The sequence below is a fragment of the Panulirus ornatus genome, chromosome 21, assembly GCF_036320965.1.
Source record: "Panulirus ornatus isolate Po-2019 chromosome 21, ASM3632096v1, whole genome shotgun sequence".
NCBI classification, from domain to species: domain Eukaryota; kingdom Metazoa; phylum Arthropoda; class Malacostraca; order Decapoda; family Palinuridae; genus Panulirus; species Panulirus ornatus.
The window spans coordinates 2159252-2186243 of record NC_092244.1 but is presented as its reverse complement, the minus strand read 5'-3'; the positions used below and the strand labels follow the sequence as shown (position 1 = coordinate 2186243).

The 26992-nt window shown below is 40.2% G+C and overlaps 1 protein-coding gene across 1 annotated transcript in view; it reads left to right on the top strand.

Moving 5' to 3' along the window:
• The window catches only part of LOC139756229 (uncharacterized), a 256352-nt gene that overhangs the window by 35372 nt on the left and 193988 nt on the right, over positions 1-26992 (top strand). Inside the window, exons 3-4 of the mRNA XM_071675386.1 lie at positions 9082-9276; positions 15729-15878. Coding sequence (XP_071531487.1) covers positions 9082-9276; positions 15729-15878 — 345 coding nt within the window. The remainder of the gene's footprint in view (positions 1-9081; positions 9277-15728; positions 15879-26992) is intronic.

Sequence of the window (26992 nt, the reverse complement as noted above, 5' to 3'; positions counted from 1 at the left end):
TCGATAAAAACTTTTCACTGCTTCTAACAACTTGCTTCCCACACCATATATATGTCTATTTATTGTTTTATTTTGCTTTGTCGCTGTCTCCTGCATTAGCGAGGTAGTGCAAGGAGACAATCAAAAGAATGGCCCAGCCCACCCACATGCACATGTATATTCATACATGTCCACACACGCAAATATACATACCTATACATCTCAATGTATACATAAATATACACACACAGACATATACATATATACACATGTGCATAATTCATACTGTCTGCCTTTATTCATTCCCATCGCCACCCTGCCACACATGAAATAACAACCCCTCCTCCCTCATGTGTGCGAGGTAGTGCTAGGAAGACAACAAAGGCCCCATTCGTTCACACTCAGTCTCTAGCTGTCATGTAATAATGCACCGAAACCACAGCTCCCATTCCACATCCAGGCCCCACAGAATTTACCATGGTTTACCCCAGACGCTTCACATGCCCTTGTTCAATCCATTGACAGCACGTCGACCCCGGTATACCACATCATTCCTATTCACTCTATTCCTCGCACGCCTTTCACCCTCCTGCATGTTCAGGCCCCGATCACTCAAAATCTTTTTCACTCCATCTTTCCACCTCCAATTTGGTCTCCCACTTCTCCTTGTTCCCTCCACCTCAGACACATATATCCTCTTGGTCAATCTTTCCTCACTCATTCTCTCCATGTGACCAAACCATTTCAAAACACCCTCTTCTGCTCTCTCAACCACACTCTTTTTATTACCACACATCTCTCTTACCCTATTATTACTTCCTCGATCAAACCACCTCACACCACATATTGTCCTCAAAGATCTCATTTCCAGCACATCCACCCTCCTGCGCACAACTCTATCTATAGCCCACGCCTCGCAACCATACAACATTGTTGGAACCACTATTCCTTCAAACATATCCATTTTTGCTTTCAGAGATAATGTTCTCGACTTCCACACATTCTTCAAGGCTCCCAGAACTTTTGCCCCCTCCCCCACCCTATGATTCACTTCCGCTTCCATGGTTCCATCTGCTGCCAAATCCACTCCCAGATATCTAAAACACTTAACTTCCTCCAGTTTTTCTCCATTCAAACTTACCTCCCAATTGACTTGGCCTTCAACCCTACTGTGCCTAATAACTTTGCTCTTATTCACATTTACTCTCAACTTTCTTCTTTCACACACTTTACCAAACTCAGTCACCTGCTTCTGCAGTTTCTCACATGAATCAGCCACCAGTGCTGTATTATCAGTGAACAACAACTGACTCACTTCCCAAGCTCTCTCATCCACAACAGACTGCATACTTGCCCCTCTTTCCAAAACTCTTGCACTCACCTCCCTAACAACCCCAGCCATAAACAAATTAAACAACCATGGAGACATCACACACCCCTGCCGCAAACCAACATTCACTGAGAACCAATCACTTTCCTCTCTTCCTACAGGTACACATGCCTTACATCCTCGATAAAAACTTTTCACTGCTTCTAACAACTTGCCTCCCACACCATATATTCTTAATACCTTCCACAGAGCATCTCTATCAACTCTTATCATACGCCTTCTCCAGATCCATAAATGCTACATACAAATCCATTTGCTTTTTAAGTATTTCTCACATACATTCTTCAAAGCAAACACCTGATCCACATATCCTCCACATCCTCCACATCTCAACATATACATATATATACACACACAGACATATACATATATACACATGTACATAATTCGTACTGTCTGCTGTTATTCATTCCCATCGCCACCCCGTCACACATGAAAATAACAACCCCCTGGATGTGCGCGAGGTAGCGCTAGGAAAAGACAACAAAGGCCACATTCGTTCACACTCAGTCTCTAGCTGTCATATATAATGCACTGAAACCACAGCTCCCTTTCCACATCCAGGCCCCACAGAACTTTTCATGGTTTACCCCAGATGCTTCACATGCCCTGGTTCAATCCATTGACAGCATTTCATGTGTGGCAGGGTGGCGACGAGGATGGATGAAGGCAGCATGTATGAATATGTGCATGTGTATATATGTATATGTCTGTTTATGTATACGTTGAAATGTATAGGTATGTATATGTGTGGGTGTGTATGTATATACAAGTGTATGTGGGTAAGTTGGGCCATTTTTTCATCTGTTTCCCTGTGCTACCTTGCTAACGTGGGAGATAGTGACAAAGTATGATAGATAGATAAAAGATAAAAGTTTGAATGGAGAAAAATTGGAGGAAGTGAAGTGTTTTAGATATCTGGGAGTGAACTTAGCAGCTTTGCAACCATGGAAGCAGAAGAGAGTCATAGGGTGGGGGAGGGGGCGAAGGTGTTGGGGGCAATGAAGAATGTGTGGAAAGAGCGAATCTCATCTCGGAGGGCAAAAATGGGTATGTTTGAAGGAATAGCTGTTCCAACAATATTACATGGTTGCAAAGCATAATTGTGTGCTGATGATACAGAAATGGTGTATGATTCAAGTGAAACTGCAGAAGTTGGTGACTGAATTTTGAAGTATATGTGAAAGGAGAAAGTTGAGAGTAAATGTGAATAAAAGCAAGGTTATTAGGTTCAGTACTGTTGGGGGACAAGTTAGTTGTACTTAAGTTTGGCGAAAAATTGGAGGAAGTGAAGTGTTTTAGATATTTGGAAGTGGACTTGGCAGCGAATGAAAACATGGAAGTGAGTGATAGGGTGAGCGAGTGGGTGAAGGTTCTGGGAGTGAAGAATGTGTAGAAAGAGATATTTTTATCTCGGAGAGCAGAAATGGGTATGCTTGAAGGAATAGTGGTTCCAACAATATTATATGGTTTCAGTCATGAACAATAGATAGTGTTATGCAGAGGAGGGTGGATGTGTTGGAAATGATATGTTTGATGACAATATGTGGTGTGAGATGGTTTGATTGAGTAACTAATGAAAGGGTAAGCGATGTGTGGTAATAAAACAGAGGATGTGTCGAAATGGTTTGGACATAAGGAGAAAGAATGAGTGAGGGAAGGTTGACAAAGGGTATATGTGTCAGAAGAGCAGGAACAAAGAGAAGCAGGATGGAGTGATAAGGATTTTGAGTGTTTGGTGCTTGAACATGCTGGAGGATGAAAGACATACACAAAATAGAGTGAATTGGAATGATTTGGTATACAGGGGTCGACTTGCCATCAGTGGACTGAACCAGGGCATGTGAAATGTGGGGCAAACCATGGAAAGATCACAGGGGCCTTGATGTGGATAGGGAGCTGTGGTTTCAGTGCATTATGCATGACAGCTAGAGAATGAAATGTGGCCTTTCTTCATCTGTTTCCTGGCATTACCACACTCTTGCTTAGGGTGGTGATGTTCATTCCTGTGGGACAGGGTGGCACCATGATTGGATATAGGCGAGCAAGTATGAATCTGTACATGTTTATATATGTATATGTCTGTGTATGTGTATGTATAAGTTGATACGTACATATATATATATTTTATATTTATTTATTTTGCTTTGTTGCTGTCTCCTGCGTTAGCGAGGTAGCGCAAGGAAACAGACGAAAGAATGGCCCAACCCACCCACATACACATGTATATACATACACGTCCACACACACAAATATACATACCTATACATCTCAATGTACACATATATATACACACACAGACATATACATATATACACATGTACAAAATTCATACTGTCTGCCTTTATTTGTTCCCATCGCCACCCTGCCACACATGGAATAACAACCCCCTCCCCCCTCATGTGAGCGAGGTAGCGCTAGGAAAAGACAACAAAGGCCCCATTCGTTCACACTCAGTCTCTAGCTGTCATGTAATAATGCACCGAAACCAGAGCTCCCTTTCCACATCCAGGCCCCACACAACTTTCCATGGTTTACCCCAGATGCTTCACATGCCCTGGTTCAATCCATTGACAGCACGTCGATCCCGGTATACCACATCGTTCCAATTCACTCTATTCCTTGCACACCTTTCACCCTCCTGCATGTTCAGGCCCCGATCACTCAAAATCTTTTTCACTCCATCTTTCCACCTCCAATTTGGTCTCCCACTTCTCCTCGTTCCCTCCACCTCAGACACACATATCCTCTTGGTCAATCTTTCCTCACTCATTCTCTCCATGTGACCAAACCATTTCAGAACACCCTCTTCTGCTCTCTCAACCAAACTCTTTTTATTTCCAGACATCTCTCTTACCCTTACATTACTTACTCGATCAAACCACCTCACACCACATATTGTCCTCAAAGATCTCATTTCCAGCACATCCACCCTCCTGCGCACAACTCTATCCATAGCCCATGCCTCGCAACCATACATCATTGTTGGAACCACTATTCCTTCAAACATACCCATTTTTGCTTTCCTAGATAATGTTCTCGACTTCCAAACATTCTTCAAGGCTCCCAGAATTTTTGCCCCCTCCCCCACCCTATGATTCACTTCTGCTTCCATGGTTCCATCCGCTGCCAAATCCACTCCCAGATATCTAAAACACTTTACTTCCTCCAGTTTTTCTCCCTTCAAATTTACCTCCCAATTGACTTGACCCTCACCCCTACTGTACCTAATAACCTTGCTCTTATTCACATTTGTTCTTAACTTTCTTCTTTCACACACTTTACCAAACTCAGTCACCAACTTCTGCAGTTTCTCACATGAATCAGCCACCAGCGCTGTATCATCAGCGAACAACAACTGACTCACTTCCCAAGCTCTCTCATCCACAACAGGCTGCATACTTGCCCCTCTTTCCAAAACTCTTGCATTCACCTCCCTAACAACCCCATCCATAAACAAATTAAACAACCATGGAGACATCACACACCCCTGCTGCAAACCTACATTCACTGAGAACCAATCAATTACCTCTCTTCCTACATGTACACATGCCTTACATCCTCGATAAAAACTTTTCACTGCTTCTAACAACTTGCTTCCCACACCATATATATGTCTATTTATTGTTTTATTTTGCTTTGTCACTGTCTCCTGCATTAGCGAGGTAGTGCAAGGAGACAATCAAAAGAATGGCCCAACCCACCCACATGCACATGTATATTCATACATGTCCACACACGCAAATATACATACCTATACATCTCAATGTATACATAAATATACACACACAGACATATACATATATACACATGTGCATAATTCATACTGTCTGCCTTTATTCATTCCCATCGCCACCCTGCCACACATGAAATAACAACCCCTCCTCCCTCATGTGTGCGAGGTAGTGCTAGGAAGACAACAAAGGCCCCATTCGTTCACACTCAGTCTCTAGCTGTCATGTAATAATGCACCGAAACCACAGCTCCCATTCCACATCCAGGCCCCACAGAATTTACCATGGTTTACCCCAGACGCTTCACATGCCCTTGTTCAATCCATTGACAGCACGTCGACCCCGGTATACCACATCATTCCTATTCACTCTATTCCTCGCACGCCTTTCACCCTCCTGCATGTTCAGGCCCCGATCACTCAAAATCTTTTTCACTCCATCTTTCCACCTCCAATTTGGTCTCCCACTTCTCCTTGTTCCCTCCACCTCAGACACATATATCCTCTTGGTCAATCTTTCCTCACTCATTCTCTCCATGTGACCAAACCATTTCAAAACACCCTCTTCTGCTCTCTCAACCACACTCTTTTTATTACCACACATCTCTCTTACCCTATTATTACTTCCTCGATCAAACCACCTCACACCACATATTGTCCTCAAAGATCTCATTTCCAGCACATCCACCCTCCTGCGCACAACTCTATCTATAGCCCACGCCTCGCAACCATACAACATTGTTGGAACCACTATTCCTTCAAACATATCCATTTTTGCTTTCAGAGATAATGTTCTCGACTTCCACACATTCTTCAAGGCTCCCAGAACTTTTGCCCCCTCCCCCACCCTATGATTCACTTCCGCTTCCATGGTTCCATCTGCTGCCAAATCCACTCCCAGATATCTAAAACACTTAACTTCCTCCAGTTTTTCTCCATTCAAACTTACCTCCCAATTGACTTGGCCTTCAACCCTACTGTGCCTAATAACTTTGCTCTTATTCACATTTACTCTCAACTTTCTTCTTTCACACACTTTACCAAACTCAGTCACCTGCTTCTGCAGTTTCTCACATGAATCAGCCACCAGTGCTGTATTATCAGTGAACAACAACTGACTCACTTCCCAAGCTCTCTCATCCACAACAGACTGCATACTTGCCCCTCTTTCCAAAACTCTTGCACTCACCTCCCTAACAACCCCAGCCATAAACAAATTAAACAACCATGGAGACATCACACACCCCTGCCGCAAACCAACATTCACTGAGAACCAATCACTTTCCTCTCTTCCTACAGGTACACATGCCTTACATCCTCGATAAAAACTTTTCACTGCTTCTAACAACTTGCCTCCCACACCATATATTCTTAATACCTTCCACAGAGCATCTCTATCAACTCTTATCATACGCCTTCTCCAGATCCATAAATGCTACATACAAATCCATTTGCTTTTTAAGTATTTCTCACATACATTCTTCAAAGCAAACACCTGATCCACATATCCTCCACATCCTCCACATCTCAACATATACATATATATACACACACAGACATATACATATATACACATGTACATAATTCGTACTGTCTGCTGTTATTCATTCCCATCGCCACCCCGTCACACATGAAAATAACAACCCCCTGGATGTGCGCGAGGTAGCGCTAGGAAAAGACAACAAAGGCCACATTCGTTCACACTCAGTCTCTAGCTGTCATATATAATGCACTGAAACCACAGCTCCCTTTCCACATCCAGGCCCCACAGAACTTTTCATGGTTTACCCCAGATGCTTCACATGCCCTGGTTCAATCCATTGACAGCATGTCGACCCCAGTATACCACATTGTTCCAATTCACTCTATTCCTTGCACACCTTTCACCCTCCTGTATGTTCAAAATCTTTTTCACTCCATCCTTCCACCTCCAATTTGGTCTCCCACTTCTCGTTCCCTCCACCTCCGACACATATATCCTCTTGTTCAATCTTTCCTCACTCATTCTCTCCATGTGCCCAAACCATTTCAAAACACCCTCTTCTGCTCTCTCAACCACGCTCTTTTTATTTCCACACATCTCTCTTACCCTTACATTACTTACTCAATCAAACCACCTCACACCACATATTGTCCTTAATACACCTTATTTCCAGCACATCCACCCTCCTGCGCACAACTCTATCCATAGCCCATGCCTGGCAACCATACAACATTGTTGGAACCACTATTCCTTCAAACATAGCCATTTTTGCTTTCGGAGATAATGTTCTCGACTTCCACACATTTTTCAAGGTTCCCAGGATTTTCGCCCCCTCCCTCACCCTATGATTCACTGTTATTAGTATTATTATTATTGTTATTATTATTATCATTATTATTCTTATTCTTCTTCTTTCAAACTATTCGCCATTTCCCGCATTAGCGAGGTAGCGTTAAGAACAGAGGACTGGGCCTTTGAGGGAATATCCTCATGTGGCCCCCTTCTCTGTTCCTTATTTTGGAAAATTAAAAAAAGAACGAGAGGGGAGGATTTCCAGCCCCCCCGCTCCCTCCCCATTTAGTCGCCTTCTACGACACGCAGGGAATGCGTTGGAAGTATTCTTTCTCCCCATCCCCTATTATTATTATTATTATCATTATTATTATTATTATTATTATTATTATTATTATTATTATTATTATTTCACGTGTGGTGGGGTGGCATCGGGAATGGATGAAGGCAGCAAGTATGGATATGTACGTGTATATATGTATATGTCTGTTTATGTATATGTATGTATACGTTGAAATGTATAGGTATGTATATGTGCGTGTGTGTGCACTTGTGTATATAAATGTGTATGTGAGTGGGTTGGATCATTCTTTCGTCTGTTTCCTTGTGCTACCTCGCTAATGCAGGAGACAGCAACTAAGTATGATAAATAGATGAATAAATTATCATTATAATTTTATTATTATCACTAAAGGTATTGTTATGGAAGTAGTCCAATCATGTTCACAACTAGCCCAAAATAATACGAAATAGCCCAAAAAGTAGCAAGTAGCGGATTAAAAATTTAATTAGTGGGTAGCCTCTATAATTAGCCCAATCCTCTACTTTTCGCCCAATCTGGCAACCCTGGGTAAGAGGCTTGAAAGGGTTAGAGCATATTGGAGTGATGTGGTTTATAGTGGATGACATGCTGTTGTTGGGCTTAACCAAGGCATATGAAGTACTTTTTAGGGCCAGATTGTGGCTAGGGGTATCTCATTTAGGTGCATTATATATAAAAGCTAGTGAGTGGATGTAAATGAATGAAGCCATGTCTTTGTCTGTTCCAGGCACGACCTTGCTAATGTGGGAAATGGCAAACATTACTGTATCACTATAACTGCTCATCACTTTTTGTTCAGTCACTCATAATGTATGAAACTTACTTGGTTAACATTCCCATATATTTGCCACCCTGGCTATCTAAATGCACCTCACCCATATGCTTATCCAGTGTTGGAAAATCCAGCTCACCCTAATCTTAAGCTCTTGTATGATTATTTAACATTTAACTATCTTGACCTCCCAGTTCTGTATTATCTGTAATACCTCACCTGTGTATTTTCAGCCAAATGGCTGCTGACACTTAGGAAACATTTTTTTTCCCTCATACATACATATTCGCTATTTCCCACATTAGTAAGGTAGCATTAAGAACAGAGGACTGAGCCTTAGAGGGAATATCCTCACTTGGCCCCCTTCTCTGTCCTTTTGGAAAAATTGAAACAGGAGGGGAGAATTTTCGGCCTCCCCACTTCCCCCTAGCCACCTTCTACAACACGCTGGGAATATGTGGGAAGTATTCATTCTCCATTATCCCAGAGATAAGGAAACATATTTATTTTTATGTCTCTTTTACATGTATAAGAAAAAGGTATTTTTTTAAAACCACTTGATCAATTTTGGGTAATTTGTATTTAAGATAAGATCATATCTGTTTCACAGGTTGATGAAAAGACAAGAAAGAAACTATATGAGTTGAGACATACGTGGAATGAGGTGTTCCCCAAGTCTCGTCTGTATGGGCTAGATGTCAAAGTGCAGTCATTGGACCCTGCCTGGCCCTTGCCCACTGGTCCAGTGTTAACTTCTCAGTCAACTAGCAAGCCAAACATTCACATTAACCCCAATATCATAAAGGTGAGTCACTTTCTGGAGTCTCCCATAGATGTATCTACACTTTTTTTTTTTTTTATAAAGAAAGACAGGATGACTTTTAATTGATGATATCCATGAAATGTAAATTTTGTGAGTAATTAGATATGAATGATTTTTCTTTTTTCATTATATATATGAGTAAATGTGGATAAATAGCATTGTGCAGTTGTAGTGTGAATAAGTGTGTAGGAATTTCCAAAAGAAGGAACAGAGAATTGGGCCAGGTGAGTGTATTCCCTCAAGGCCCAGTCCTCTGTTCTTAACGCTACCTCGCTAATGCGGGAAATGGCAAATAGTTTGAAAGAAAGAAAGAATGGAAGTGAATGTAAATCTAGGTATGAGTGTATAAGATATTGTGAAAGTGTATTAGTTAAGAAGATTGTTCAATAGTTTGTTACATAGAATGATGTACAAGTGTGTGTGTCAACGGTTAAATGAAATTATTGTAACTATTTTTTTTATGAACACCTTTAAATTACAGCATCAGTCAGTCACATGCCTGATCTGCTGGCAGACATTTGAAATGATAAAAGGTGCACTCTTTGAGTTACGGAAAAATTGTTGGGAACTCTCCCATATCAAGTAGAAATATTTTTATAGTCATCCTTGCTGCACATCTAATCAAAAACTACACTTCACGTACCACCATGAATACATATACAGAGCTGCCAACCATTACGTTTTTGCCATATTTATTAAATTTTCTTAAGATAAATACGGTAGTATGATTTTTTAGTAAAATAGATTTTTGTGCAATTCTGGTCATATGTCCATGTATTATTATACATAAGTTGTGTATGTAATGAATGGAAAGTTCACAGGGGTGCACTGTTCAGTGTATAGTGTACATTCTCATTGCACACACAAGTATTGATATAGTGTACAAAATAAGTTGAACATCAGTCAATTTCCGACCATTTCGTGGAAGTGACTGCTCATATTGTTGCATAGTCGGTCTTATTGTCCAGTCGTATCTTTATCTTGTGTAACTAGGCTAGTACTACTCCTAGGCCTAGCCCTCCTGTGGCTTCAAAAAGTTGTGCAAAATTATCATGTATAGAAGTGGATAAGAAATTACTAGTTTCCTTCCATCTATTGTTGTTCTTTTTTTTTTTTTTTATACTTTGTCGCTGTCTCCCGCGTTTGCGAGGTAGCGCAAGGAAACAGACGAAAGAAATGGCCCCCCCCCCCATACACATGTATATACATACGTCCACACACGCAAATATACATACCTACACAGCTTTCCATGGTTTACCCCAGACGCTTCACATGCCTTGATTCAATCCACTGACAGCACGTCAGCCCCAGTATACCACATCGCTCCAATTCACTCTATTCCTTGCCCTCCTTTCACCCTCCTGCATGTTCAGGCCCCGATCACACAAAATCTTTTTCACTCCATCTTTCCACCTCCAATTTGGTCTCCCTCTTCTCCTTGTTCCCTCCACCTCCGACACATATATCCTCTTGGTCAATCTTTCCTCACTCATCCTCTCCATGTGCCTCCATGTTGTTCTTAAAAGTAGTAAAATTGAATTTACTAAGATTTTCTAGGAATGACAGATGAAGGGTAACAACAAAAATTTTGATAGAAGAATCAAATTCTCAACATGTATGTTACATCATATCAGTTTATTTGGGCCTTGACCATTAATTTATGGGGATAAAATAAACTACTATGTATGAATCTGATCCTTTCCTACAAAATTTTGTGCAACAGATCTCTAACAAACCAATGAAATGTTCCTATTACCATTACAAATACTACATCATGTCTATGTAAAGCACTTAAATAAATCATGTCTGTGTAAAACACTTAAAAAGTGATATAATAAGGAAAATCAATTGAACAATGACCAATCATCATGGAAGAGTTTGAAGAGGTCAAAATGTTACAGCTATCTCCTGTGTGGGGAAAACTTCATCCTCATGTTTTGATGTTTTGGCTTGTATTTGTTTGTATTGCATATCATGCTATGCATCATTAAGCGAGCCGACGGTTTGCTGGAGAAGAGTGTAGTCATTTCATCATGGCCCCAATTTTGGGTACAAAGTCAAGCAGGAAAAAGCAAACTTTTTGGTTGAAACACACCAGGAAGTGCCCTTGCTTTGTGCGATCGAGAAAGGCTGAATTTACTGTACAATGTAAAGTTTGTGCTTTGGATTTTAGCATTGCACATGGAGGAGCGAATGCCATTCAGTCTCACCTGAGCAGGAAAAAACATAACAGCATGGCAGAAAGTTCAGGTAGTGATTGCAGCATTGAACAGTTCTTCCATCAATGGACTGATTACTCATTACTCAGAGCAGAAACTCTGATGACTAACTTTTGAATGAACATAGTATTGCATTTGCTGCTTCAGATCACCTGAGTGGCCTTTTCAGAGTCATAATTCCAGACAGCTGTTTTACTTAAAAATTTACCTCCTGAAGAAAAAAAGAAAGCCATAGCTAGGACTCTTGGCCAAGAGTCCAAAGGTATGTTTACTTCCATTTCTCTGATGTTTTTCATAATATTTGTGTAGATCTAAACTAGATTTAAATGTAAATCAATTTAGATATTGAAAAGCAGATTAGCTGCCCTCATAGTTCGAGATTTTGTTTGGAGTTCTGATATGTTTCAATCAACACCTCTATTGATTTTGGTTATGCTACCCCCATTGTAAATGATTTGCAAGAAATCATTGATAATCAAGTTAGGAAAGAAGATTATGGCCTTGAAATCAGTGTTTTGAAGACTAAAGCTGTGGTCATATCTAAATCTGAAACACCACCAAAGGTTTCTATAAAAATATATGGAAAAACTTCATAGCAGACAAAGGATAGGGTGGTTAGATGATATAAAAGAAGTAACATTTGGTAAGAAAGGAGTAATAGGAGCATTGGTCAGAGCTACAAAAGATAGGGAAAAATGGAATGCCATAGTTGCCAACCCCCATCTTGTTGGGAAAAGCACTTTGAGTGAAGGATTGCCCCCATTGATTCATCCTATATATGATCAGCAGCAGTCTCACAATATCCTTCTCAGTTAACATGCGACTGTCTGGGGTATACGTTTGTGTGGCGTGACAGCAAACATTTGTAGTTTATGATTTTTTTATTTTCATTCATGCTATCCAACATTATTTAATACTTTACTATTGTGGGTTAATCATGCATGGGTTACATATTAATTTATCCTATATACAGATTTCCGAGTAGCATTGACTATGGTTTTTCATATCTTTTTAACAGCTGAATTCCTGAAGAAGGTCAGAGAAGCACTGTTCCCTCTGTCAACAGATGGCAGCTCAGTTCGTGGGGCACAAGAGCAGTTGTGTCCCGTTATTGTGTAATACTGTGATTCTGAAGTGAATAGAGTTCTTAGTTCCCTGCTGGAAATTGCTGCCACAAAGGAACAGTTTATTGGAAGGAAAGTCTTTCAGCTTCTTGACAATATCAAAACAAAAATTAAAATCCCATGGAAAAATGTCATTTGTTTAGCAGTAGATAATGCAACTGTCATGATGGGAGAGCAGAATGGGGCAGGTGCATCTGTAAAGAAGAGAGATCGAGATACTTTCATCTTGGAATGTCCTTATCATCTTCATCTCGCTGCCATTTTCACCAGTGGAATTATTTGTTCCTGTTTATTATTACTTGGAGAAATATAGTTAGTGACACAAATAGTTCAGGGAGGTTCAGATCCTGTACAATGTTGAACAGCATGCAGTCTTGAAACTTGTGTACTCGGCTTTCTTTGGAAAGGGCACTGGATAGACTCATTGAACAATGGGAGCCTTTGAATCAGTACTTTTCCAAAGAAGTAGAGTCCACAGGAAAGAAATGTAGATGATGACTTCAAAGGAGTCAGAAACAGGTCTCTACAAGTGGTAGTTGTGCCACACTTCAAGCCAAGGCATGCAAGGTCACTCCATCTTTTCCCGGGAAAGAGCAGTGCAGGAGAGGCTTCCTCTGAGAAAACATTTCTACCTTCATCTTCTCACACAGCCAGCAGTGTAGGACAGGCTTCTTGTAAGAAGACATCTCTGACCATCTTCTCTCACAGCCAGCAGTACAGGACAGGCTTACTCTTAAGTAAACATCTCGATTCTCAGCCTCAAAAAGATTGGGTAAAGTTGACACAGTGACTTCATCTACTGTGGTATTATTTGCAGGAACAAAGACAGGTGTCATTGCACACACTAAGAGGGATACATCAGGTACTTGTAATAAAGCAGCTTTAAGCAGTGTAAACAATAGAAAGAAAGCTTCATCTGAAGCTTCATTGATTGAAAGCAAGAAAAAGGTTGATTTGTTGCCCAGTGTAGACTCTGTATCAAGCATTTCTGTGGACAAAGCTGGTAAAATCCTTACAAGACTTAATGATTACATCAAGCTATATTGTATGTTCCTCCTTAAAATGATGCCTGTATTGAATAACTCAATCTTGAGCTGCAAGAAGCACCACCAAAGATCCTTGTTGTACTTGAAAAGTTACAGGTTTTCCTACAAGAGATACTGCTCCGCTTTGTGAACCCCTCTGTGATTGCAAGTTCTCCATCACTTGAACAGTGCATTTATAGAGAAAAGTGCCGTCAACGACCAGATGAGGATCTCATCTTGGGGAATGATGTTACAGATTTTCTCATAACGAAAGCATTCTTATCAGAACAGAAGGAAGAGTTCTTCACATCAGTCAGGAAATACTTTGTGTATTTGATTATACACTCAAGAAGTTCCCCTGAAGATTGAGCTGATTCAGAGTACAAGTGCTGCTGACCCCAGTAAGAGAATGGATACAAAGTTTGAATCAGTGCTCTACTTTCTGAAGAAATTTAACTTCATGGAAGAGCAGATAGATGAGCTTGAACTTGAGTTTGTTTACCAAGTAAGTCAGCTGTGATGAGTTGTGGATGGCTATTTCACAACTAAGATACAAGTCTTCTTATATGGAAAAGTATGTCCATCTTCGCAGAATCATGTTTGCTATCCTGTCAGTTGTTCACAGCAATGCTTAAGACGATAGAAATTTCAGTGTGGGAAGGAAAAAACTGAATTTCACCCAAGTCTTAGCACACGAACATTATATTTCCTCACACAGACAGGCAACCACTGCTTATAACAAAAAGCTCTCTTGCCAGGACTTAATGTGTGTGGACAAACAAACATTAGAACCTCTGTTGACTTTGTTTGAGGACCGAAAATGAAACACTACTGATTAAATACTTTGTTGGTTTAAATTTAAAGTGAACTGTTGTGGACTATCTACATATAGATAAACGAATGGAGATAACAGCTTGAGCATTGGACCTCACAATGCCTTGTATTGATAAAGCATCCTGTATGGGACGTGGTTGTAAGTTTCGTTTTGCAACATTCCTTATTTTTGCTGTGTTCCTTTTTTTTTTGTTTGACATGGTTGGCAGCTCAGCATATACCAAATGAAAAATACTGCAGTGGGAAGTTATTTGGAGGGCTTCATAGACTTCGACCCAACTGTGGCAAGTGAGATAGAAAATTCATTGGGAATTGTCTCCATGGGAGGTGTACAGTAAGTCACAGTATAAGTAATAGACACTTATTAAGAATGGAAAGAAAGTATCTACGTACCAGTGAATACTTGTGATGTGAAGCATTACATGAATATCTATCCTTGGTTCACCGGGGACTGATTTCAAACACATCAAGTGATTTTTTGAATGTTTCTGCAGTTGTTTCACGGATGATTCTTATTTCTCTAGGCAGTGTAGTGAATAGTAGTTTTAGCTTGGTTTGGCTTTCATATATTTTTGTTTGCTATACTTCTGTTATGCTCCATGGTATTTATATAGATTTGATAACTCTGTTTCTTTGTAGTTGAGAGGCTTTTGGGTAACACGTTCTCATATGTAGATTATCATACATCTTTCCTTCTTTGTAGGCTATGTAGTTGCAGTTTTTCAGTCTTTAATGTTTGTTCATTTGTTTTATCCCTTTGATTGCATATTCAAGGTGTGGTCTCATTAGAGAATTTTAAAGTGTGAAATTGTTTTTGGTGTCTTGTAATCTATGTTCCTGGCTATGAAGCCTAACAGTTGCTTGCCTTTTTTTTTTTTTCACATGCTGCTTGACACTTTAGTGTACTCAAGATTGTTGCTAATGACAACTCCAAGGCCCTTTTCTTCATTTGCTTTATTTAGGAGAGTTTCCAAATAGTTTGTAGTCGAAACAGCTAGAGAATGGTTGTAAGTGGATGTTGCCTTTCTTTGTCTTTTCCTAGTCCACCCTTGCTTATGCAGGAAACAGCAATCAAGTTTGGAAAAATATGATTTTTTAGTGTTGTGTTAAAATGGCTCTTATTACATTTGATTAGATGTGGTGTCATTACAAAGTGAAGACAGGTGATATGATTAATAGATGATGACAGACCAGTATTATTGCTTTATCGAGCACTCGCCTGTCTTCCTCAGCCTGGTGTGGTGAAGGGCACATCGTTAACGTCATCCTCCTCTGCTCACAAGAACAGTAAGAACCTTGAGATCCTCAGACGGGAAGAGCAAATTTTGGAACTAGAGCGACAGAAATTGATGATAGAAAAGAAGAAAATACTTTTGCAACAGGTATGCTTTACACGTTTGAGTTGCATGCAAAAGTAATTTCTTTAGAATATATAGGGAACAAAACATTTTCATTGTGTTTTTTCTCCTTTGTCCAGAAGGTAGCACCAGTCTCTTGGTTTGTGTTTATAAAGTACAAAGGACAGTGTTGTGAATTGTTTATTTAGCAGGTATCCCAGATATTTGATAGAATTAAAGACACAGGGTCACATATATGCATATATATGTGGATTCAAGAACTAATGTATATACATATGATTTACATTTGCATACAAATGCTTTTTGATCAGATGTACACCATTCCCATTTGCAGCAATAAAACAGATGCACACAACCTCAAAAGTGAAATAAGGATAACATTAAATACTGAAAGTAAATGAGTATTTACAATTGTGGCTGAGTGCTTAAAAACTGACAAAACTTAAATGAAACTCATTCAGGACCAGTACCTTTCCTTGTGCTTCATGTATATTCACTCTGTATAGGAAATTGATTCATCATGTAGCTGCACATCTCTTTTGATCTTTCTGTTTTATACAGCCATTCTTAATTTAGTGGGGAGGAAGAAAGAAACCTACAGTTTTGTCAGTGAATGTGCTTGTCTGCTTTGGTGTGCTTTTCCCTTGTATCTTCATTTTATTTGCTGATTTTGAATGTGTGATTGTATCATGACTTGTACTTGACTCATGTCTTTCTCTTTTTTTTACCATTTTTTGATCAGCAAATTTTGTTGCTCTATTTTTAGCTGTATTACATAAAGACAACTTTACCATGCTTCAGAGAAGTTGAAAGAAGTACTCCATGTAAAATTCTTGAAGATTGCTTTCTTTAAAGCCCTTTGGTAACGTGCATCACATTTTTTTTCACCAGGCTTACGTGCAGTTGATCCTAATATTTCAGTATTTACTGATTTAGTCTTGCATCTTTCAAACTGACAGTCATTAGAACTGCCACTCTCAGACATGAAAATTGCTATTGCATTGATATTTCATGACATGTCTTTGTTGATTCCAACTACAGTTGACTATACCAAGTATTGTCATACATTCCAATGAGTTTCATGCAGAAGAGCTACATCTGGCAACCCCTCCACAACAACTTAAAAATCTTTATATCCAATCAAAATGGGAGTACTTTGTAATTTGTCACGATTTTTTTCACCAGACTTATATGCGATTGATCCCAAACATTTCAGTATTTACCGATTTAGTCTTGCAGCTGGCAGTCATTAGAACTGCCCCTCTCAGACAGGAAAATTGCTATTGCATTGATATTTCTTGACATACCTTGAATGGAAAAAGGTGAGAACAATGGAAGCAAGGGGAGTGGGGGAGGAATGGGATGTATTTAGGGAATCAGTGATGGATTGCACAAAAGATGCTTGTGGCATGAGAAGAGTGGGAGGTGGGTTGATTAGAAAGGGTAGTGAGTGGTGGGATGAAGAAGTAAGAGTATTAGTGAAAGAGAAGAGAGAGGCATTTGGATGATTTTTGCAGGGGAAAAATGCAATTGAGTGGGAGATGTATAAAAGAAAGAGACAGGAGGTCAAGAGAAAGGTGCAAGAGGTGAAAAAAAGGGCAAATGAGAGTTGGGGTGAGAGAGTATCATTAAATTTTAGGGAGAATAAAAGGATGTTCTGGAAGGAGGTAAATAAAGTGCGTAAGACAAGGGAGCAAATGGGAACTTCAGTGAAGGGCGCAAATGGGGAGGTGATAACAAGTAGTGGTGATGTGAGAAGGAGATGGAGTGAGTATTTTGAAGGTTTGTTGAATGTGTTTGATGATAGAGTGGCAGATATAGGGTGTTTTGGTCGAGGTGGTGTGCAAAGTGAGAGGGTTAGGGAAAATGATTTGGTAAACAGAGAAGAGGTAGTGAAAGCTTTGCGGAAGATGAAAGCCGGCAAGGCAGCAGGTTTGGATGGTATTGCAGTGGAATTTATTAAAAATGGGGGTGACTGTATTGTTGACTGGTTGGTAAGGTTATTTAATGTATGTATGACTCATGGTGAGGTGCCTGAGGATTGGCGGAATGCATGCATAGTGCCATTGTACAAAGGCAAAGGGGATAAGAGTGAGTGCTCAAATTACAGAGGTATAAGTAACGTAAGGGTAAGAGAGATGTGTGGAAATAAAAAGAGCGTGGTTGAGAGAGCAGAAGAGGGTGTTTTGAAGTGGTTTGGGCACATGGAGAGGATGAGTGAGGAAAGATTGACCAAGAGGATATATTCGTCGGAGGTGGAGGGAGCAAGGAGAAGAGGGAGACCAAATTGGAGGTGGAAAGATGGAGTGAAAAAGATTTTGTGTGATCGGGGCCTGAACATGCAGGAGGGTGAAAGGAGGGCAAGGAATAGAGTGAATGGGAGCGATGTGGTATACCGGGGTTGACGTGCTGTCAGTGGATTGAATCAAGGCATGTGAAGTGTCTGGGGTAAACCATGGAAAGCTGTGTAGGTATGTGTATTTGCGTGTGTGGACGTGTGTATATGCATGTGTGTGGGGTGGGTTGGGCCATTTCTTTCGTCTGTTTCCTTGCGCTACCTCGCAAACGCGGGAGACAGCGACAAAGTATAAAAAAAAAAAAAAAAAAAAGTTTGTTGAGTATTCCTGGTAAATTATATGGGAGGGTATTGATTGAGAGGGTGAAGGCATGTACAGAGCATCAGATTGGGGAAGAGCAGTGTGGTTTCAGAAGTGGTAGAGGATGTGTGGATCAGGTGTTTGCTTTGAAGAATGTATGTGAGAAATACTTAGAAAAGCAAATGGATTTGTATGTAGCATTTATGGATCTGGAGAAGGCATATGATAGAGTTGATAGAGATGCTCTGTGGAAGGTATTAAGAATATATGGTGTGGGAGGCAAGTTGTTAGAAGCAGTGAAAAGTTTTTATCGAGGATGTAAGGCATGTGTACGTGTAGGAAGAGAGGAAAGTGATTTGTTCTCAGTGAATGTAGGTTTGCGGCAGGGGTGTGTGATGTCTCCATGGTTGTTTAATTTGTTTATGGATGGGGTTGTTAGGGAGGTAAATGCAAGAGTTTTGGAAAGAGGGGCAAGTATGAAGTCTGTTTGGGATGAGAGAGCTTGGGAAGTGAGTTAGTTGTTGTTCGCTGATGATACAGCGCTGGTGGCTGATTCATGTGAGAAACTGCAGAAGCTGGTGACTGAGTTTGGTAAAGTGTGTGGAAGAAGAAAGTTAAGAGTAAATGTGAATAAGAGCAAGGTTATTAGGTACAGTAGGGTTGAGGGTCAAGTCAATTGGGAGGTGAGTTTGAATGGAGAAAAACTGGAGGAAGTGAAGTGTTTTAGATATCTGGGAGTGGATCTGGCAGCGGATGGAACCATGGAAGTGGAAGTGGATCATAGGGTGGGGTAGGGGGCGAAAATTCTGGGGGCCTTGAAGAATGTGTGGAAGTCGAGAACATTATCTCAGAAAGCAAAATTGGGTATGTTTGAAGGAATAGTGGTTCCAACAGTGTTGTATGGTTGCGAGGCGTGGGCTATGGATAGAGTTGTGCACAGGAGGATAGATGTGCTGGAAATGAGATGTTTGAGGACAATGTGTGGTGTGAGGTGGTTTGATCGAGTGAGTAACGTAAGGGTAAGAGAGATGTGTGGAAATAAAAAGAGCGTGGTTGAGAGAGCAGAAGAGGGTGTTTTGAAGTGGTTTGGGCACATGGAGAGGATGAGTGAGGAAAGATTGACCAAGAGGATATATGTGTCGGAGGTGGAGGGAGCAAGGAGAAGTGGGAGACCAAATTGGAGGTGGAAAGATGGAGTGAAAAAGATTTTGTGTGATCGGGGCCTGAACATGCAGGAGGGTGAAAGGAGGGCAAGGAATAGAGTGAATTGGAGCGGTGTGGTATACCGGGGTTGACGTGCTGTCAGTGGATTGAATCAAGGCGTCTGGGGTAAACCATGGAAAGCTGTGTAGGTATGTATATTTGCGTGTGTGGACGTATGTATATACATGTGTATGGGGGTGGGTTGGGCCATTTCTTTCGTCTGTTTCCTTGCGCTACCTTGCAAATGCGGGAGACAGCGACAAAGTATAAAAAAAAAAAAAAAATCTTTGTTGATTCTAAGTACAGTTGACTTTACCAAGTATTGTCTTACTTACCAGTGAGTTTTGTTCCAAAAAGCTACCTCAGGCAACCCCTCCACATCAACTTAGAAATCTTTATATCCAATCACAATGGGATACCTGTTGTGATTGTCACTACTGATGTAGTCTGTATAATGTATTAGATAGAGATGTATCATTTGTGCATGTCGATAATGCTTTGATTAGAATATTTGTCATGACCCTGTTGAAACTTTCTGGCATGGAATTTTTCGTTTCATTCAAATTTAGGCAAGAACAGTTCCAAGTCATTTGTAATACTATTATACATTTAAAAAATAGTGTAATTATTCAGGGAAAGTACTAGGTAAGTTAATTGAGAAATAGTATTTCTAAAATGTGAAACCTTTTTGTTTAACGAAAAGATTTGAAATAATGACACACAAACCTTCACTTGATGATGACATCATCAGGTGTTGTGTTCAACTGTTGAGGCACGACACAATGGACTAACAAGGTTGTGGAAGTAAAATCATGCTTGAACAGTGACAATCTATCAAAGCCCTCATGTCTGTGGATATTCCATGAACAGAGATATCATGCATACTGATATTTATATTCATTATACAGAATCACTGTTTCCCCGCATCAGCGAGTTAGCACTAGGAAACAGACGAAGATGAGCCCATCCACTCTTATACTTTTATATATACACATAAATGCCCACATATACAGATGTACGTATATATACATATCAACATATGCATACATATACATACACATACACGGACATTGCATACACACATGTTCTTATTCACACTTGCTTGCCTTCATTCATTCCTGTCGCTACCCCGCCACACAGGAAATAGCACACACACACACACACACACAGACACACATACCCTTTAGTGAGGTAGCGCCAGGAATACAGACTAAAAGGCCACATTCGTTCGCACTCAGTCTATAGCTGTCATGTATAATGCACCCAAATTGCAGCTTCCTATCCACATCCAGGCCCCACACACCTTTCCATGGTTTACCCCAATGCTTCACATGCCCAAGTTCAGTCTGTTGACAGCATACTGATATAAGCAAAAAAATATAAACAGGAATAGTTTACTTCTGGGTGAAGAGGATGGAAGAAACGCACAACATAGGAAGCTTACCGAAAAGTGGTTGTCTGTGACAAGTCACTGTAGAGGAGGAGCAACTCATCCTTGATACAACCAGGCAAACCCCCCCTTACTACAGCAGTAGAATTCTAAAACAAAACAGGAAGACGGTCTGGGATCCAGACAGTATGAAAATTATTACACGTAGCTAGACTCCACCAGACGATTCCTGCTAGCAAGCTGTTCCTGACTGATGAAAACGAAGAGGAGCAGTTAGGCTTCGCATTGGAATATGTCACTGCAGGTGACGAGGTTTGGAAGACAGTCATGTGTGTGTGTGTGTGTTATCTTCAAAATAAATACCATGTATTTGAATTTATTGTTGTCATTAGTAATCCTTGAAGATGAAATAGTTCTCTCTGATTATTAATGCTGTTGAAGTGCAGGAAATAGCCATTATTATGAAACAAAAGAAATCGTTTAAATAATATTTCTCTGACATCTCAAAAAATTACGATTAGAATGAATTAGCTGACTATTGGGCTGTCCTGCTGTTGCCATTGCCTGGGTCGATCTATCTCTATGACGCTGTTACTGGTCACGTTACATTATTCCTCCCTTCACTATTGGCATCTCAGAAAATGATGGTTAGATTGTTATCAGCTAGCAGGTGGGCTGTCCTGCTGGTGCCACTGCCCGGTGCTAAGTCTGTGTCTATGAGTTGCTTGAAGCAGTCACATGTGGCATTACATTATTCCTTATCTCTATATACATGCTATTATTATTTTTTTTTATTATACTTAACCGCAGTTTCCCACGTCAGCAAGGTAGCGCAAAGGAACCGACAAAGAGTGGCCCAACCTCGCACATACACATATAAATGCCTATACATGCACATATACATACATATACATTTCAACGTATTCATACACAGACATATACATATATACACATGTACATATCCATACTTGCTGTCTCCATCCATTTCTGCCACACACACACACCCACACACACACTGCACGGTAGCACCAGGAAAAGACAAAAAAAGGCCACATTTGTTCATACTCAGTCTCTAGCTGTCATGTGTAATGCACCAAAACCACAGCTCCCTTTCCACATTCAGGCCCCACACACCTTTCCATGGTTTACCCCAGACGCTTCCACTGCTCTGGTTCAATCCATTGACAGCATGTCAACCCCAGTATACCACATAGTTCCAATTCACTCTATTCGTTGCAGGTCTTTCACCTTCCTGTATGTTCAGGCCCCAATCGCTCAAATTTTTTTTCTGTACGTATTCGCCATTTCTCTCGATATTTAGGTTGCGTTAGGAACAGATGACTGAGCCTTTGAGGGAAATATCTTCTTAGCCTCCTTCTCTGTTTCTTCTTTTGGAATATTAAAACTGGAGGGGAGGATTTCCAGCCTCCCACTCCCACCCCTTTAGTGGCTTTCTTTGATACGCAGGGAATACATGGGCAGTATTTTTTCTCCCATAGCCCCTGGGAAATTGCGTACATACATACTGGAAAGGACCACAATTTTGTGTGTGATCAAGTATATTCCTATGAGTCCACAGGGAAAATAAAACATGATAAGTTCCCAAGTGCACTTTCGCATAATAATCACATCATCAGGGGAGATACAAGAAAGAAATATGAGTTTGCTGATATACAACAAAGAGACGTAGCTAGGATGCCATTTGGTAAACATGTGATTGTCCAAAATAGACAACAAGCATATCATAAACTTATTATGTGGACAAGAAGGGGAATTGTTTAAAAATTTTATCAACAATAAAGCTATTTAGTTTGCATAGACCTTCACTAATATTAAGGTTATAATTCTTTGTATATTTGATAATAGAAGATTCAATGATATTTCTCGTGGTACAGGAGTTAGAGTTAATAACTGAGATGGCATTACTCCAGTCAATACAATGATCATAGTTTTTAACGTCATTAAACAAGGCATATGATTCTTGTCCAATTTTTATACTATATTTATGTTGTTCAAGTCTAACAGAAAGATCCTTACCAGTCTGCCCAACACAAAACTTATCACAGTTTCCACATGGAACTTTATAGATGCATCCAGGAGACTTTCCTGATTAAGATATTCTTTATAGTATTATTGTTGCTGAAGGCAACATTTTCATTAAAGGATTTAAGCAACATGGGAAGTAAAGTAAGATTATTATTAAAAAAGAGAACTGAAAGATTCTTGGTGTCAGTGGGAGGTTTGGTTTCAACTTTATTAGATAATTTCTTTGCTAACTTAAGGGATTTATTAATGAAAGATCTAGGTTACTTTAACTTAGATCCAATAGAATATATCTTCTCAAATTCATCATCAATAAACTCTGAACTGCAAATACGTAATGCACTAAGGAACATAGATTGAAATGATGATGATTTAACTGTCATGTTGAGATGAGTAATAATGGATATATGAGCATACATTGGTAGGTTTTCTGTATATGCTAAACTTAAACTTGTTTCCTTGCCTGTAGATCATGCAATCTAAAAATGGTAACATACCATTATTTTCATTTTCTGTAGTAAATTTGATGGAAGTTACTAAATTGTTAAGTAAAGGGAGAAATCTTTGTAAATTTTCATTGGTTGGCCAAATACAAAGAACATCATCTACATACCTAAACCAAATTGCATTAAAAGGTAAGATATTCTTGAGTAATTTTGCTTCAAAGAATTCCATATAAAGATTACTAAGTACAGGTGAAAGAGGGTTACCCATTGCTATACCAAATTTTTTGAGTATTATATTCTCCATTGAATTGAAATACACAGTCTTTTATGCACAATTTTATCAGTTCAGTGAAAACAGACGTTGAAACAGGTAAATGAATATCATCCAAAACATCAAATAGATATTCTAAGAGGTCATCAACTGGAACTTTTGTGAACAGTGAGGAAACATCAAAGCTAACAAGTTTGAAATCAAAATTAACATTGATATTGTTAAGCTTGTTAACTAAATCAACATTGAATATATATATATATATATATATATATATATATATATATATATATATATATATATATAAGGCATGTACAGAGCATCAGATTGGGGAAGAGCAGTGTGGTTTCAGAAGTGGTAGAGGATGTGTGGATCAAGTGTTTGCTTTGAAGAATGTGTGTGAGAAATACTTAGAAAAGCAAATGGATTTGTATGTAGCATTTATGGATCTGGAGAAGGCATATGATAGAGTTGATAGAGATGCTCTGTGGAAGGTATTGAGAATATATGGTGTGGGAGGAAAGTTGTTAGAAGCAGTGAAAAGTTTTTATCGAGGATGTAAGGCATGTGTACGTGTAGGAAGAGAGGAAAGTGATTGGTTCTCAGTGAATGTAGGTTTGCGGCAGGGGTGTGTGATGTCTCCATGGTTGTTTAATTTGTTTATGGATGGGGTTGTTAGGGAGGTAAATGCAAGAGTTTTGGAAAGAGGGGCAAGTATGAAGTCTGTTGGGGATGAGAGAGCTGGGAAGTGAGTCAGTTGTTGTTCGCTGATGATACAGCGCTGGTGGCTGATTCATGTGAGAAACTGCAGAAGCTGGTGACTGAGTTTGGTAAAGTGTGTGGAAGAAGAAAGTTAAGAGTAAATGTGATTAAGAGCAAGGTTATTAGGTACAGTAGGGTTGAGGGTCAAGTCAATTGGGAGGTGAGTTTGAATGGAGAAAAACTGGAGGAAGTGAAGTGTTTTAGATATCTGGGAGTGGATCTGGCAGCGGATGGAACCATGGAAGCGGAAGTGGATCATAGGGTGGGGGAGGGGGCGAAAATTCTGGGGGCCTTGAAGAATGTGTGGAAGTCGAGAACATTATCTCGGAAAGCAAAAATGGGTATGTTTGAAGGAATAGTGGTTCCAACAATGTTGTATGGTTGCGAGGCGTGGGCTATGAATAGAGTTGTGCGCAGGAGGATGGATGTGCTGGAAATGAGATGTTTGAGGACAATGTGTGGTGTGAGGTGGTTTGATCGAGTGAGTAACGTAAGGGTAAGAGAGATGTGTGGAAATAAAAAGAGCGTGGTTGAGAGAGCAGAAGAGGGTGTTTTGAAGTGGTTTGGGCACATGGAGAGAATGAGTGAGGAAAGATTGACCAAGAGGATATATGTGTCGGAGGTGGAGGGAACGAGGAGAAGAGGGAGACCAAATTGGAGGTGGAAAGATGGAGTGAAAAAGATTTTGTGTGATCGGGGCCTGAACATGCAGGAGGGTGAAAGGAGGGCAAGGAATAGAGTGAATTGGAGCGATGTGGTATACCGGGGTTGACGTGCTGTCAGTGGATTGAATCAAGGCATGTGAAGCGTCTGGGGTAAACCATGGAAAGCTGTGTAGGTATGTATATTTGCGTGTGTGGACGTATGTATATACATGTGTATGGGGGTGGGTTGGGCCATTTCTTTCGTCTGTTTCCTTGTGCTAACTCGCAAACGTGGGAGACAGCGACAAAGTATAATAAAAAATAAAAAGTAAGTGTTTATGTATATATATATGTATATGAGTGGATTGTTTAATTGTTGTTTAATTTGTTTATGGATGGGGTTGTTAGGGAGGTGAATGCAAGAGTTTTGGAAAGAGGGGCAAGTATGAAGTCTGTTGGGGATGAGAGAGCTTGGGAAGTGAGTCAGTTGTTGTTCGCTGATGATACAGCGCTGGTGGCTGATTCATGTGAGAAACTGCAGAAGCTGGTGACTGAGTTTGGTAAAGTGTGTGAAAGAAGAAAGTTAAGAGTAAATGTGAATAAGAGCAAGGTTATTAGGTACAGTAGGGTTGAGGGTCAAGTCAATTGGGAGGTGAGTTTGAATGGAGAAAAACTGGAGGAAGTGAAGTGTTTTAGATATCTGGGAGTGGATCTGGCAGCGGATGGAACCATGGAAGCGGAAGTGGATCATAGGGTGGGGGAGGGTGCGAAAATTCTGGGAGCCTTGAAGAATGTGTGGAAGTCAAGAACATGATCTCGGAAAGCAAAAATGAGTATGTTTGAAGGAATAGTGGTTCCAACAATGTTGTATGGTTGCGAGGCGTGGACTATGGATAGAGTTGTGCGCAGGAGGATGGATGTGCTGGAAATGAGATGTTTGAGGACAATGTGTGGTGTGAGGTGGTTTGATCGAGTGAGTAACGTAAGGGTAAGAGAGATGTGTGGAAATAAAAAGAGCGTGGTTGAGAGAGCAGAAGAGGGTGTTTTGAAATGGTTTGGGCACATGGAGAGAATGAGTGAGGAAAGATTGACCAAGAGGATATATGTGTCGGAGGTGGAGGGAACAAGGAGAAGAGGGAGACCAAATTCGAGGTGGAAAGATGGAGTGAAAAAGATTTTGTGTGATCGGGGCCTGAACATGCAGGAGGGTGAAAGGAGGGCAAGGAATAGAGTGAATTGGAGCGATGTGGTATACCGGGGTTGACGTGCTGTCAGTGGATTAAATCGAGGCATGTGAAGCGTCTGGGGTAAACCATGGAAAGCTGTGTAGGTATGTATATTTTGCGTGTGTGGACGTATGTATATACATGTGTATGGGGGTGGGTTGAGCCATTTCTTTTGTCTGTTTCCTTGCGCTACCTCGCAAACGCGGGAGACAGCGACAAAGCCAAAAAAAAAAAAAATGAGTGGATGGGCCATTCTTTGTCTGTTTACCGGCACTACCTTGCTGATGTTGGGAAACGGTCAATCAAGTGTGATAAATATATAATAGATAAGATTTTCTGTGTATGTGGATCAAGATGGAGTACCTGAAGATTGGTATGATGGCAAGTGGGACAAATGTCAGTGTTTGAATTACAATGATATAAATTTGTCGAGTGTCACTGGAAAGCTGTATGGTGGAGTAATGTTTGAGTTGGTGGTGGTATACACAGAGCAGCAGACTGGGGAGGCACAGTTATGCTTCAGAAGTGGTAAAAGATGTGTGGATCAGCTGTTTGC